The 15,584-nt window shown below is 36.4% G+C and overlaps 1 protein-coding gene across 2 annotated transcripts in view; it reads right to left on the reverse strand.

The window, feature by feature from the left end:
• FSTL5 (follistatin like 5) overlaps positions 1-15,584 on the reverse strand; it is a 529,446-nt gene that overhangs the window by 156,498 nt on the left and 357,364 nt on the right. For both annotated transcript variants that reach the window (XM_024211556.2, XM_024211555.2), the window contains exon 6: positions 6,121-6,287. In XM_024211556.2, the coding sequence (XP_024067324.2) occupies positions 6,121-6,287 (167 nt within the window). The remainder of the gene's footprint in view (positions 1-6,120; positions 6,288-15,584) is intronic.

The following is a 15,584-nucleotide window of genomic DNA, read 5'->3' on the forward strand; positions in this document are numbered from 1 at the left end:
AGCCCACTTAAATGCCTGGTATGGGAGAGTTGGGAGAGATGAGTTAGAAAGCACCCTTCCATGGTGTTAAATTAATAAAGTTGAGGCCTGCCACTTAAATCCATCCCTGTTTGTCTTCATACTTCTGTGTGTCTTGATCAGTTTGGCCCTCTGAGCTTGATTTTGTTCCCATTGAAATGATATCAACAAGCAGAGGTTCAGGCAAATGCTACTTCTGCAATAACCCTGTGGCACAAAGGAAGTAGAAAGCCCATGTATCTCCCCAGAAGGGAATTCTTCCACCATGGCAGAATTCCCAGTTGACATACAGCTGACATAACTAGCTAGCCACCAACATATCAAATGTGGCCAGAGCTCAGACTATAGTTGGCATAAGGTTCTGGGAGACTGTTCCCTCTTAGCTTAAGTCAGAGCACCTACAGCTCTGACATATACCAAGTCCAAACAACCCAAATTATTGGTGAACTGTAACTGGCACCCCAATGCACCTCCTTCCCCTTTCTCTACTGTGCTGAGCAGATCTCTAGACCCATAGCACCTACTCTATAGCGATGAACAACATAATGAAAAATATTAAAATACAATAAAAATATAAATGTACAGAGTCCTCTTAATGTTCAAACAGATGAAAGCAAATGAGGTGCTGCATATAAAAAGAGCCTGATCATACAAGTCTTACTCCTTGAATGCCAGTGGATCATGTGAATAATACCACTATTTCACTAAATACAGCTCATTGTGAATAAGGGTCCAAAAAAGAGATGGAAAAAGTGATTGTGGAAAAGGGCAAGTAAATATAAGGATAACATTGGTCAAAACAAAATACTTTTTCCATAAAAATATAAATAAATAAAAGATACAAACTATCTTGTATGAGCCGTAAGGACTAAAAAAGCTGAAAGGTGTATGTATTATTAAATAATAGGCAGTTGTATTAGTGAAAATTTAAAACAAATGTAATTGTTTTGATATTTAATTCTAAAGATCTAACAGAGCCAGCAGTATTGGTATTTGATCAAATAAAGAAAGAGAAAAAAAGTAAATAATACTCAGGACTTGGAAGACTCTTAATATTTAAAGATAAAGGACAGATCAAAATAGAAATGTGGCAACTTTGATGAATTATTATTAATCAAATGTGACTACTTCAGAAAATATAATCAATAAAAAGTATAGGAGCAAGGCAAGAGATAAGTTTGAGTGTGTCAATAAAATAAATTATGAGGAAATGTGACAACTAGTTTGTTAAAATGACATTCATACAGTCTGTTGGGAACACATACTAAAGATTGTGCACCAAATGGAATATGTGGCAACAGATTGCATTGCTGGTTGACTGACCATTATTTACTGAGGGAAATTTTAAAGAATTTATTTTAAAACTAGCTAGTCAGAAGCCAGTTTACCTAACAATACTGTATTTTTATCTAGGTAGACTGAAATTCTAATCTGAATACAGAACAAATAGAGGATACAAAATTCTGTTTGGCACAAAGGATAACCATATCTAAGAATATTGCCATCAGCCACAAATATCTAAAGCATCCTCCTCTTATAATACATACAATATCATAAAACAAGGGCCTGATCACTTCATCCTGCGGGACAGGTCCATGGACAAGGAGTACTCCATAAGGTCCTCCTAAGAGCTTTTTCCAAACCATTCAGTAGAGTGTGGGGAGGTTTCTCCCTTGCAGTTCTAACAGGGGGGCTCTACTCCAAAAATCCATGTATCCTAAGATATCTAAAGAAGGCCGTCTCTGAGGAAGCCCTGTACTTCTTCAGTGGTTGTTGTGTCAACTGCTTCCCCCTTTAGGCTTCCTTCACAGAGGATGTGATTGGAATCTTTAGTGAAACAGAATTCCACATTACGGAAAGGAGCATTATCTCTGGGATATTAACTTCTCATGGATTCACTGATGGGCTTTGGGGAAAGAAAATGGGGAGAGGGCAAGAAGGAACATGCCTTTGCAAATGCAGGTAGGGTGTAAGTGTATCTCTCAGGCAGCTGATACTTCCCTGTGTAAGAAAATGGTGGAACCCATGAAAAGTTCTTTCCCTCACAGTGCAGGACAAAGCAGGATGATTACGCCTCAGATGTGTATTTGATATGCTGCTGTCTTTACTAATGAAAGCTAAACCCCAAAACATCTCTAACATTGTTGTTGAGAAAAGAGAAATTATTTTTTCCTTCCAAATTCACATTTCCTAAAAGGAACAGCATATTTCTCCTCCCATCAAGGTACTTCAGAAATAGCTGGGATGCCTTTAGTTTACTTAAAACCTAGATGCTAAACGGAGATCATTGAAAGAACAACCAATTTAGTTATGTCAGCAAAACAAACTTTTAGAATGGACTAGTTATCTGACTAGTTGTAGTATAAATATAATAATATTAAAAGAGTGACCAGACGTGTTGTAATGAAAGAAAAGTGCTATTGCTGGTAGAGAGTGGGTAAAGAGATGAGAGGGTGGAGAACAGTAAAAGGAGACAATATTTTTTCTATATTTTATGTCCTCAGAGTTTAAAGAAAACAACACCAATGGATACCTGATCAAAGTAGCTATTCAGTACCCAGATTAAATCTTCAGGATTGGATGAAAGGAGGCCCTAGCCTATTTCTGACTCCACTTTTCCATTTATGTATTATGGCACAAAACTGGAGTTTATAATGGGTGATTTAGATATATGGAATGAAATCCTGACCCAATTGAAGTCAATGGCAAAACTCCCATTGACTTCAGTGGGTTTAGGATTTATCCCCAGATTGCTGTGTGAAAAGCTGTATGTAGGGGAAGGCTGTCATCTTTCTAAATCTGGAGTTTTTTCATGTGTGTTTGCCAGGATGTACAAATTCTATTCATGCTTGCAGCTGTGCTGCTTAGGCCGATGCAGGATCAATCTCTCACACAAGTACTGGTGTAATGCTGACAGACCCTGCTCGTCAGCAGGCAGGATCGAACCTGGCACCTCTGGAGCTTACTGCAAGAGCCTCTACAGCATGAGCTAAAAGCCAACTGCCTCTTAGCTAAGGCTGTAGAGCAGACTCATTTAACTCTAAGTGGTCTCGGTGTCACTAGATGGGACAGAACACCATACCCAGAAGGTGTGAGGGTTACACTGGCATCCAGTGAAACTGATCTCTGAGGCATTTTGCTGGCAGAAAGTCCTTTGCTGTTCTTCCAGGTCATCTGTTGTCATGTTATTTAAAAAATAGTGTGCCACTAATGACACTAGACTATGCTGCTGTTGTATAACTGTAAATTAAAATTGATTCTCTCTGCTAAGCAAATACACCATAGTTTATAATATAATTACAGGTGAGCGCAAAACACATCCCCTCTGGAGATATTTGAAATTATGCAACTACTTTGAATGTTAAAATTGCCTCAGTAAGTACAACAAATTATTTGTTAGCTAAAGTATGGTATACATTGTAACACACAATTGTTCTCTTTTTAAATGTTTATTTTAAGATCCAGGTATCTTTAAGTGCTAAATTCATTTTCTGTAGTGGGATTTAAAATGCAACTCTCCTCTGTGGAGCTATCCAACTACTGTTCTTTGTTCTCCCAGGTTTTTATTTTTTGCTACTTTCCCTAAATGGATATTATATAATGACTGCATGACAACTCTCAAAGTAAATGGACTAAATAGATGGAGAATATCAAATGAACCAGGGACTGGAAGGGCATGGACTAAGCAAAGTAACACCTGAAAATCCACGAGGAGAACTGGAGAAATAAAGAAAAAACACAGATCAAAGTGATGTAAAATAGCTCAACATGGAAAATAATTCTCATGGAACAGCAACGACTTAAGGAGTTGCAATTCAACATTGGAGTAAGTTGGTGCAACTCCCTTGAAGTCAATGCATTTATGCCCATCTATGCTTGTGATGATTTTAGCTTCAAAAGTAAGTTCAAACTTTCTTGGACTAGTTGGAGGATGAAGAAAGGTGCTATGGAGGTAAGTGGCAGATCAGAAAGGATGGGAGAAATATTAATTGATTGCTGACATGTCATCCATACAAAATTTTCTGAAAAGTGCAACAACTGAAAATTAGAATGCTTGCAAATGATATGCTCTGTTTATATAAGCCTGCAAGCAGGACAAACAACTGGAATTGGAAGCAAACTCTTGAGTGGATGGTAGCATGTTTTTTTCGATCAATACAACTTGTATCGTTGGTAGTTTATTATTCTAACAACAGTGATCTCCCTGTGTTTGTAATGTAATCCTGAGCCATGACTAAATCATATTGCAAGTTTTATGGGGCAGGAATATTCCTATTTGCCTATAAAGTGCTATGTACACTCTCAGTGTTCTATGAATAGGCTTGGCAGAATTTGATTATTTTAATATAATTTTGAGGGATAATATCAATGTTTATTTTTAAGCATTTATTCAATTTTTATCTATGTACATTTTTTACACTTGTGCAAAATTATGGGTGTTAAGCTCGACCCCCCCATTTTTATCAATTTAAGTTTTCACAGTTGTGGGAAATTATGGGGGGGTCAGACAATAAGAGAGCTAGAGAATAATTATTTAATGACAGTAGATTTTCAGATTCAAAAGTTAAAGCCTTATAACCGTTAACACAAATGATCAACATCATTGTCAAAAAGAAAATAGCCTTAAATTAAACTCCAATAGGTTCTCAAGCAGGATTTTTCTTACTTTGCCTATCTGTAAATTTCAATTATTATCGAGGTAAATATTTTTCTTTGGTTTGTGTTTGTACACTGATATCAACGTTTATTGACATTTACTGATAAAAATGAAATCCTTCCAAACCTATCTAAGAATAACTTTAATATGGAAATTTTCTTGAAACAAAAGATATAAAATCTCACAGTTCTAAGTTTTTATATTTGGTAACTTAAAATGGCCAGACCAAAGCAATAAATTCAAAAAAATAATAATTTAAACATTATTACTTTAGCACAATTTAAACAGAAACTTTAAAAAGTTTGTGCGGCCAGTTTCATCTGGAGGTGTTTGTTTGTTTTTGTGTGTGGCAAAATTGTAATTCTAAAGAAAGTGATTTATAATTAAAATGCTACCAAAAATTAGTGATAATCATGATCACATAAAGATATACAATATACACTATCAGATTCTTAATAAAGACTCCTATTCACAGTAAGTCCTTTATTATGAAAAAGTTTCCCTTTTTAAAGAAAAAAGTCAGCAATTACTCTTCTTATTATGATCTCTTTGTACCATGATTCATTTTCATGGACAAGATCTTGATGTTATTATATGTAGTATGACACCAATTATATTTTAATATGTTAACCTTTCTTAATATTCTTACATTGCTATAGTCATTCTCTGAAACAGTTACCGGATACATCTTGATTTCTCTGTGTGTGACTCTTACTATTAAATCCTCCACTACAGTGGGAGTTTTCTCATTGACTTAAATGGGAGCACAAGTAGACATTGCAGTCACAACTGGTCATCATAAAAGGTATAACAAACTCAGTTGCTGATGAACAAGTGACCATGGACAAACTGGTGAACACTGGCACTAAAAGACCAATAATTAAATTAAAACTACAATATGTGCCAGATATTAAAATACTACACTTGAAAGATATTTTCTTGGTTGCTTCATTTTATGGACAAGTATTGTATAAAAACCTAAATATAGCTCTACATTTGTCAGCAGAGATATGCTAAACCCAGAATTCACCAAGGTAAGTAGACAGATACTCTATCTCAAATTGCATATACTTCACAAACTTGATTATCCAAACGTTGCTGGGGTCATATTATAACAGTGCACGATCATTACAAAACAATAGATAAGTAAAGATCTGAAAACAATTCAATTTTCATTTGGTTTAGGCTGTAAAGAAACATTCACAATTAAATATATCCAGCTCAGTATGATACAAAATAAGGCAAAGATACATAAATAAAAACAAGCATATTAGCTCTTTCATTTCCTCTCTTTTCTATCTTACTAGCAAACATCTGGTTAAAACATTTGTGAGTAATATCCCATCAGAGGCAATTATCAGCTTGTCAAACAACATTGCTAATTTTGTATGGCTAACATTTTATAATGAGGACATTAAATCATTTTGGAACCCTTCATTACTTACATTGATGTCTTCCAAATCTAAGTTATTTAGAATGACATTGTTCCTTTTCCAGAAGATAGGAGGTCTCAGGGCTCCCTGAATGGCACAACTTAGGACAGCACTTTGTCCTACTGTTGCTGTAGTGATACTTATTTTCTGATCATCTGGCAAACTCAGCTGAACAATCTCTGTAAAAGATATATTGTTTGTAAAGTTAATTAGCATGCAGTTTCATAAGGTTAATTGGCATGCAATTTCCACACCTTGGTAATTTAAGGATTCTAATTTGAATCAAAGGGAAAAGAAATTTCAAAGGACTGTTGGAAATTTAAACTGTTCCAAATAAAAGGTCAGCAGGAGATTTCAATTAAATTGACTGACAAGTATCACCTAGTCAGAAAAGAAGCATTTAACATGAAATAAATTTCAGAGATATGGTTATAATAAATATGGCAGATTGGATCTAAAGGTGGTAGACACAAAGTTATTTAACTGCCAAGCCAGCATCTGCAACTGAACCAAAACAGATCAGTTTATTCACCAATATATCATTATAATACCCATTGAGACATGTTCATTTCCTGCTAAGTCAGAACATAAATGGAGCTGAATGAATAAAATATGCTGATGTATTTGGAAACACATGAGTGGGGAAATAAAATGTGTTTCGGGAGTTTAAGATAAGGCTCTGAAACAGGAGATTTGTAATATGTAGGTTTGTTTCTTTATATCTAGTCCACCTTTGTTTAGAATCAGTTTAACTCAAGAAAATAAGGTTATGGCAGGCAAGTGATGAAGCTGATTTATTGTGGAGAAAAATTTGTACAAATATGTTTATACATATTAAAGAAAAAATACAACATAGTATTTTGATGAGACTATACCAAAAAACACTGCTTTAAAGCTATTTGCAAACATTTGCTCTAATGGAACATGTTGCAGACAATATGGACAAAATCCCAGTTTAAACTAATTTAAAGAATACTGAAAGAACTCAGAACTATGTCAGAAAATGTGTCCCAGAAATACGAACTTCCAAAAGAAGACTTTTCCTACCTAATCTAAAATTCTCCAGGGAAGAGGTGAAAATTAATATTATAACCTGAAAAGAGAAAGGAACGTTTCCAAAAAGCTGAGAAAAAGTGTACCTTTTAGTACTAATGAAAAGTTACAAATAATGTCCCACAGTATAATAAGGTGTTAATGTTGCATTGACCAAATACAGGGTGGTTCAAAATCACTGATTTTTTTAAAACAAATAAATAAAAATAATCAGATTTTTTAATTTAAATTGGATTTTTTATTTAAATTGCACACATTTTTCTTTTAAAAATAAACCTTTTCAAAATTAAGTTGGAAATTATGACAACCTGTGTTAAGGCTTAAATTTACTATCTATTAAGATCATGTAAATTAAATAAAAGGAAAATAAGATTAGGCAATGCATGTTTGCTGCTGAAGTTGTAAAGAAAGTAAAAGCACTGAATCAATGGAAGACACTAACTAAGCACCTGAAACTACAGTGTGTTGGCATGCTAAACCAGCTTTTGCCAATTGCCACCCGGCACTTAAGCAGGGAGGAGTTTGGCTGGCTGGCTGGGAGAAGAAGGCAATGCTTTCTGGCTTGGCGGAGGAGGGAACATGTAAAGCTGCTGGAAGAGGAGTCAGTGTGGTGGATGACTCACCACCTCGGAATGAAGGGTTTTAAAAGGTCAGCTGGGCCTGGCATGTTCAGTGCAGGTACTCCATAAATTAAGGCACAAAAAACAAAAGAACAAAAGTACAAAAAAAATGGCTTGGAAAAGGAATTAAGGAGAGGTGTTTGGTAATGGAGAAAGCTGGGAGCCGTTGAGGACTCGTTTGATTGGTACAGCAGGGAGCCAAACCCCCGCTCATTATAGTCCACCTTAACCCCTCCTACGAGGGGGTGTGGTCGGTAAGGTCCCGGCAAGGGAATTGCTGGAGGGACTTGGATGAAAAGGGCGGGGGAGGGGAGGGGCTGGTGAAAGTCCCCCCTCCCGCCCCATAATTGGCAAGTTCCCGGCAGTGAATCTGCTGGAGGGACATAAATTTTGCACCTGCACTGCACACGTTTTATCCACTGTGTTAGTCCCAGACATCTGTCTAATAATAAAGTTGTGGCATGATAAAACCCATATCTAATGTCCCCTGTCATTCTTTCAGCATAGCCAGACAATAGCCTCTTCTGCAGGTGTAGAGAATATTTTCTTCATTTCAGTTTACTCAAATAGTTCAGTTCAATGTCTAGTTCATTTAAAGTTAAGAAACTGATTGGGAGTTGAAAAAAGCAGGAAAGCTTGTTCACTTCTATTAATCCAAGAATAAAAACTTAGAAATTTCTAAATTTACAATTTTCTACTATCTTCCAGGACATGGTGACCAGAAAAAAAAATCAATTAAATTTACCAAAAAAACCCCAAACCCATAAATAAACAAACAAAAAAATATAAAACCTAATTTGTGTATTTTTAATTGAATTCCAATTACCATCCAAATAGAATTTGAGACAACGTATGAATTAAAATAAATAAATCACCCAGTAAATAAGAAATGCATCATTTACCATTTTAACATATAACAATATAAAATGTAAACTTTTAAGAATCTGAGTCAGTGTGCTAAGATATATAATTACTTAATTGAGTGTATAGATACAGCATATCCTCTTGGTTTGCATGAAGAAAAACAAATTTAATGTAAAGGCTATGTTTAGTTGCAAATCAACATATTTTAATAGTTACCAACCAATGAGAATCAACCTTTCTTTAGGAATATAATTAAAAAGTACAAATGCAAAGGAAGATTAAAATCAATAATTTAAATCAAAGTTTCCTGCTTTCTGATTTAAATTATGATTAAAATAGTTGATCTAATTTGCTTTGATTTGAATCAATCCACCCTGACCAAGGAATCCCAATAAAGCATAACACTTCACACTTAAATCTGGCTCAATCACCCTCTCATTAGAATATTTATTTGCACAACTGATGGGTTTCTGTGTTCAGAAAATAAGAGGAAGGAATTTGTTGTGGTTCCTTTAGTGACAAATCTATTGTGCTTATGCCTTCCTTTTTTCTGTCAATGAAATCATGGTTTATTGATCAGGCTAGCACTGCTAATGAAGGTGGGAATGGTCTCTCTTTCTACCTCTCAGAAGAACTTTATTATCCCTGATCTACTGAGCACAATAGGATTTCAAATTATTTCCTTTAAAAAGGAACAGAACTAAGATAATTTCTTTTGGATTACTGCAGTAAGTGAAATGTTTCCTTTGACTTCTTATGAAACTCATAACAGTAACAGTAAAGAGCACATTTTACATGCATGAAACTCCTTTGAATCCAAAAGAGATCAAAACACTTTACGGAGTACATACACGAATCACTGTGTCCACTGAGCAACCTACTTCTGTGAGGGAACATGGCAGCTATTATAGAGCATAACAATGCTACACAACAGCTGAGGACAAGAATTGAAGTGCATGTAGTTTATTTTAAATGAAGAAGTAGAGGGAATAGGAGGTGGTTAGAATTTAGCTAGGAATGATATGCTATGTTCTGATGACCTATTTGCAAAAGTATATCACCCAAAGAGCAAAAATAACAGAGTCTAATCATTTTTTCTTAATTAATGGAGATATCCTATCTCCTAGAACTGGAAGGGACCTTGAAAGGTCATCGAGTCCAGCCCCCTGCCTTTACTAGCAGGATCAAGTATTGATTTTTGCCCCTGATCCCTAAGTGGCCCCCTCAAGGATTGAACTTACAACCCTGGGTTTAGCAGGCCAATACTCAAACCACTGAGCTATCCCTCCCCCATTTCCCAATAAGATTGGCGGATCTCGGTAATACAAATACAATAGGTTAGAGAAACTGAATAAGTTTGTGAAAAGGAAGAAGACTGTCTCCACAGTATACATGGCTCTCAAAGGAAGACAAAATTACTGAAACTTTGACAATTAAAAGATTTAAATATTGAAAAAATAAGCACACAGATACTGTTAAGGAACAGTGAGGCAATATTTCTTTAACTGATTAGCATTAGAAGCACACAATCTACATTATCAATCTGGCATAATTAATACACACATTTTTAAGGAGGTAGGTGTTAGAAATATGGTGTTCTTAGTGGCCTGAGCAGAGGAATTGGAACCAAGGATATCAGAGTTCTACTTCTGGCTCTGACAAAGATTCTTTTTATGGTCATTGGCATGTCAATCAAACTCTCTGCTTCAGTTTGTCTGTAAAATAGGAGTAAAAATTACTTAATTAGCCACCTCCCAGGTTTGGCATGAGGATTAATTAATTTATATTTGTAAAGCACTTTTATGTGGAAAGTTGTTATTTAAGTCCTAAGCATTTGCAGAACACACATTGTGGAGTGAAGTTATTAATTCAAAGAAGATTAAAAGGGTTGCATGGTCTCTTGTCTCAAACTTCCTATTTAGATTATGGTAAAAATTAAAGAGGCAACATATTTCTGAATTAGGGGAAGTTGTTATAGTATCTCAGATCCATATATTTATTGCATACAATCCCCTATGCATGGAATGTCCTCACTAATTCAGTTTGCCAAGCCTCCAGGAAATCCACTTCTTTTATGATGCTTACAAGATGCAAGTATATAATATTTAAAAGCAAATGACCAACTAAATTATCTTCACTTCTGGATTTTCCAGTGTTTTCTGTTTTATATGGGTCTGGTTTTCAGAAGTGCTGATCATACAAACATCCAGTTGAAATGTATGAGAGCAGTTCATATTCAACACCTAAGAAAAACTAAGCACAATGTTGGTGTAACACTTCTTACTAAAAACCACAAAATTTTGCGCTGTTACAGAATCATATAAATAAAAAATGTGTAATACAGTCATTGCACTTAAAATAGATTAATTCTGCCTCTGCATTTTTCATTGTACTCTTTATACTTCCTATGGAGAACACCGAGGGGGATATTGCAAATACAGTGGTGTTTAGTTATCTAAGAAAAATGAAAAGTTTTAAAATGTGACTACTGTGCTTGTACCAGAGGAAGAGAATTAAATTTATTACATTTTCCTACTGGAATTATAAGAGAGCTGGTTATTATCCATTTCATGAAATATCCGAAGAACCCCACTAACAATGTTTATATAGTGTATCTTTTTATTCAGTTATTTTTAATACAAAGGGCCTAAAGCTTGAGTCCCCCCCCCCTTTTTTTATTCTAAATAAATAAAAGTTTAGAATAGCAACACTTAAGAATACTTGAACCAAACATGGATAAAATTGACATATTCAGCTGTATTTCTGCTGTACTATATTTTAGAGCTTGCCATCTAGCTAGACAGTCGTGGCAATTTAAACAGGCCAGCCTGCTGTAAACAACACAGTAAATGTGTGACCCACTAAATGCTTCTTATGTTAGAAAAGCATGCTTTTTAATAACTGCATCACATCACACAGAGCCAGGAGGATTTTCTCTGCCAGAACCAGAGCCAATAAACCTAAATCTGTATAATGTAGTGAGTACTGACACAAAACAATGCTGTTTTTCAACCTATTTCCTTCTTAGTAGTGTGTATATAAATCCACTAGCCTCCCCTGTACACATACATAATTGGAGGAAGAAAGGAAAAGCCCCTGTTACACTCACTCTCAGAAGTTAAAAATAATAATAAAAAAAAGGCAGTAACAGTCCTATTTTTCTTCAGACTGAATTTTAGACACATCAACACAGCCCACTTAGAATGGGTTTCTACCTCCTGTCGATTTTTTATTTAATTAAAATCTCAGTGGGTTTTCACCTCCAAACAAAGGGGGAAGAACACTGAGTCCCATCATCCAAACTATAAAATATCAGGGAATTGGTACATCATAGGTAGGGTCCTACCAAATTCACAGTCCATTTTGATCATTTTCATGGTCAATTTCACATCTGAAATTTCAACCCAAAATGTATCTGGAGGTGCGTCTGATTCCCTCCCCAGCCCAGCCAGGACTCGCAGCTAGGAGTCCCCGGCTGGGGCACTCCTAGGAGCAGGGGGACATCTGAGCCCCAGAGCTTCCTGCACTAGAGAGAGGCACTCAGAGGTGAGTCTGATCTCCCCGCAAGAGCGGCTGTTCAGGGGAAGGCAAGTCCTGTCCCTCCCTGCCCAGCAGGGACTCGCAGAAAGGAGCCCCTAGCTTGGGGGCTCCCAGTTGCATGGGGGAGATAAGATTTCATGGGGAAGGGCTTATTTCACGGTCCGTGAAACATTTTTCACGGTTGTGAATTTGGTAGGGCCCTAACCATAGGATACTCTGAAGGCTCTAGGACAACATTCTGGGGACATGAGGACGCAGGCGATGCCTCCTTTTCTTCCCCCGCCCTCCTCCTGCCATATGGGATGCAGAGAGAAGCCAGTCAGAGACTCCAACGAGTAGGCACACAGCAGTCAAAGCAGGGACCTTTTGAACAAGAGAATCTGAATCCCCAGAGTGCTGCAATGGTGCCTCTGCTAGAAGACAGCATTTCTGCAATGAAGATCAGTTGACCGCATCCATACTTAGTGGGAGAGGCAATTGTTTACGACACATTATATGGCATTTTAAACATTTGTTTCCCAAATAAACTGCTTTTTTATCCACATCAATCCATCTTATCCAGTGCAGAGCAAGCAGTACTGTACAGGTAGTAGCAGAAGCTTACTCTTTTGTTCTGCTCCTTGTGTAGTCATTTACACCAATGCAAAATGAGTGCATACTAAATGCTACTATTCTGATTTGGTAGCATTTTATACCCACTTTGCGCTGGTGTCAAAAGCAGCAGAACAATGGCATATCAAGCCAAGAGTAACTTTCCATACAGTGTCCAACTCTGTGTCTCAGCCCTGAGCTGGAGGGACTACGACTCCAGGTGAAAGCGGGGTTTATGTCCTTTCAAAATCCATGGCCTCATGTTGAGGCCGACAAAGATGCAAGTAATTGATAATTAAGAGAGTATTCTTCTGTGGACACCTGTCCCCTACAAATTGGACTGAGAACAGCAATTCATTTCACCTAGATTATTGAAGAGCCATCAGCTCGTAATGACTTAAAGCAACTACTGACCTGGACTCAATTAGAACCAGTGTACTAGAAATGAAAAGCCTTTATCCTATAACAAATTCTCTTAGCCATTGTTCATTTAAAAACAAACAAACCAATCCAAGCTACACTTCTGCAGGTCCTGCTTTGAACCAATTCCAACCCAGCCAAAACCAAAAGCTTTTGATCTATTATTAGAAAGGATATTTCAAGTGAAAATGAGGCTCTGTATCTTACGAAGTGTTTTCTACAGCTTCTCATTTTGGAGGAGGGAGATGGGGTTCTGAGAGTTGGAATATTGAAAGTTGTATTTTTGGCAGCTGGATTAATCTAATCCAAAATAATCTAAAAGTGACATACGTTAAAAGAAGCAGCATAGTTAGGAACATGTGTGGAATTTAAAGCTGTCAGGAAGAAGGTGCTGAGGAGAAGTTCCTGCTGTTTCCACCAGCAGGAATCCCTGGAGAGATGTTCATGGCAACAAGAACATCATGGCTTCTCTCAATCTGTTCTCTCTTACCCCCAGCCAGGCTGACTCACTCAAAAAGGCAAAAAGCCTAAAGAGTATTTAGCTAGAAGCAACAGAAGTGAATATACAGGATTTAGGGTGGAGCAAACATTGAACTGGCTGCTCTGTTCCTGACAGTTATTTCCTGCCACATTATGCTTTCTTCTTCAGTGCACATCATTTAGCTCTCAGGACAACTTGCTGGTTTTCTTCTGCAGAAATCATATAACGATGTCATTCTCACTCTTCCATCTTCTGTACAATTACTTCAGTCATTCTGAAATTTTCATGGAATCAAATGAAACTCTCAGTTTACAACAAATTCTTAATCTCCCTTTCACATCTCAAGCATACAATTGCTGAAATGTGAAAATCTTAACTTTATAGGGCTTTCGTCTTCTAATGCAATTAAGCGGAGAAAGGTTTAGATAATTTGAAGAAGTTTAGTATATTACCTTTCATACACTGGAGGCCTTCATTGAATCTTGACAACCCTTCAGGGTTCATCCCAGGCTAACCATTTCACTGCCAAGTGCTAGACCTTCAATTATTTTATCTTTCAGTCTTTAAATAACTGGAGTGACTCCCAAAGGCTTCACTTTTCTCAATTCTTCTTTAATTACCAAGTTAGGTTCATATAAAACAGGCATTAATCTTTAGATTATGACAAAACAGCAACCTATGAACATGCTGAGATCCTTAACTGGCTCCTTTTTACTCACAAAGGTAACACTTAGTGATTAGCATTAGCACAATTAAAAAGATAGTAATTTTTGTCTAATGTGTTTCAAAGACTAGGCATCAAAGTAGTATTTCAATAGCTTTAAGAAAAGCAGCTTTATTTCATCATTAAATCATAAAACTCAATATTTCAGTTTTCTCTGGAGTATAAATATTAATCTTCTATTTAGACAAGAAGAAAAATTACACCAATTTGCTCTTTTCCAAAAGGCATGCTCCATAAGTCAGAGCTTAATATATTGCCCAGAAGAGACATGTAAATGTGATTTACACTTTGTTTTACTGGACTCATCATGTGACATACAGTTATGAATGTCTAGAAAATCTTTTTTTTAAAAGAAAAGAAAGAAATGAATCAAGTAGAAGATCTGTGGTCATGTACTATAGTTTCTAAGGTCAGACGTATCCATTTGGAATATTTCAAACCCCTGTTCCCTCCACATTATTAGAGATGTATATGGGGTGGACTTCCTGAAACTATCTGTTTAGCTACATAATTACTTCTAGGAGACAAACACATCCTTTGCTCATTTATAGTAGTATATCAGTTATCTTTTCATCCAATGATCTCGAAGAACTTCACAAAGTGTTATTGGTGGTGGTAGTGGCCTGTGGTATGCCGGAGGTCAGACTAAATGATCTGGTGGTCCCTTCTGGCTTTAAACACCATGACTCTATTAATTTTAATTTACACCTGGGGAAACAGAGTCATAGGGGGATTAATTGACTTGTCCAAGGTTACACAGGAAGCCAGAGTTGGACTAGTCTTCAAGACTTCCAGGCTTGTCCCTTAACCTCTAGACCACGCCACAATACCAAGTGTTATTTGCAGAGTGGCAACTTTAAAAAAATAAAATAAAATACAAAAGTCTCACTTGTTTTACGGATTTTTGTTTTACGATTTTTGTTTTTCTCTTTTACATCTCTTTGCCAAACTAGAAATATTACAAATTGAAATGTTCAGCAGAGCAGGAATTAGCAGAAATGTTGCCATAGAACCTTTCGAGCCATGGTGCCTCCAAGGGTGGAAAACATCAACCTATGTTTATCTTCTCATTTTCTTTAGCTACTCAGGAAGCTTGCCTTTCACACTAGCTCACAGTGAGAATGGTTATGTTTCTTCATGCCCAAGGTCACCAACAAACTTTATTCATGTCTTTATCTTTAAT

This window comes from Terrapene carolina, unplaced genomic scaffold (genome assembly GCF_002925995.2).
Source record: "Terrapene carolina triunguis isolate 2854851 unplaced genomic scaffold, T_m_triunguis-2.0 Scaffold66, whole genome shotgun sequence".
Taxonomy (NCBI): domain Eukaryota; kingdom Metazoa; phylum Chordata; order Testudines; family Emydidae; genus Terrapene; species Terrapene triunguis.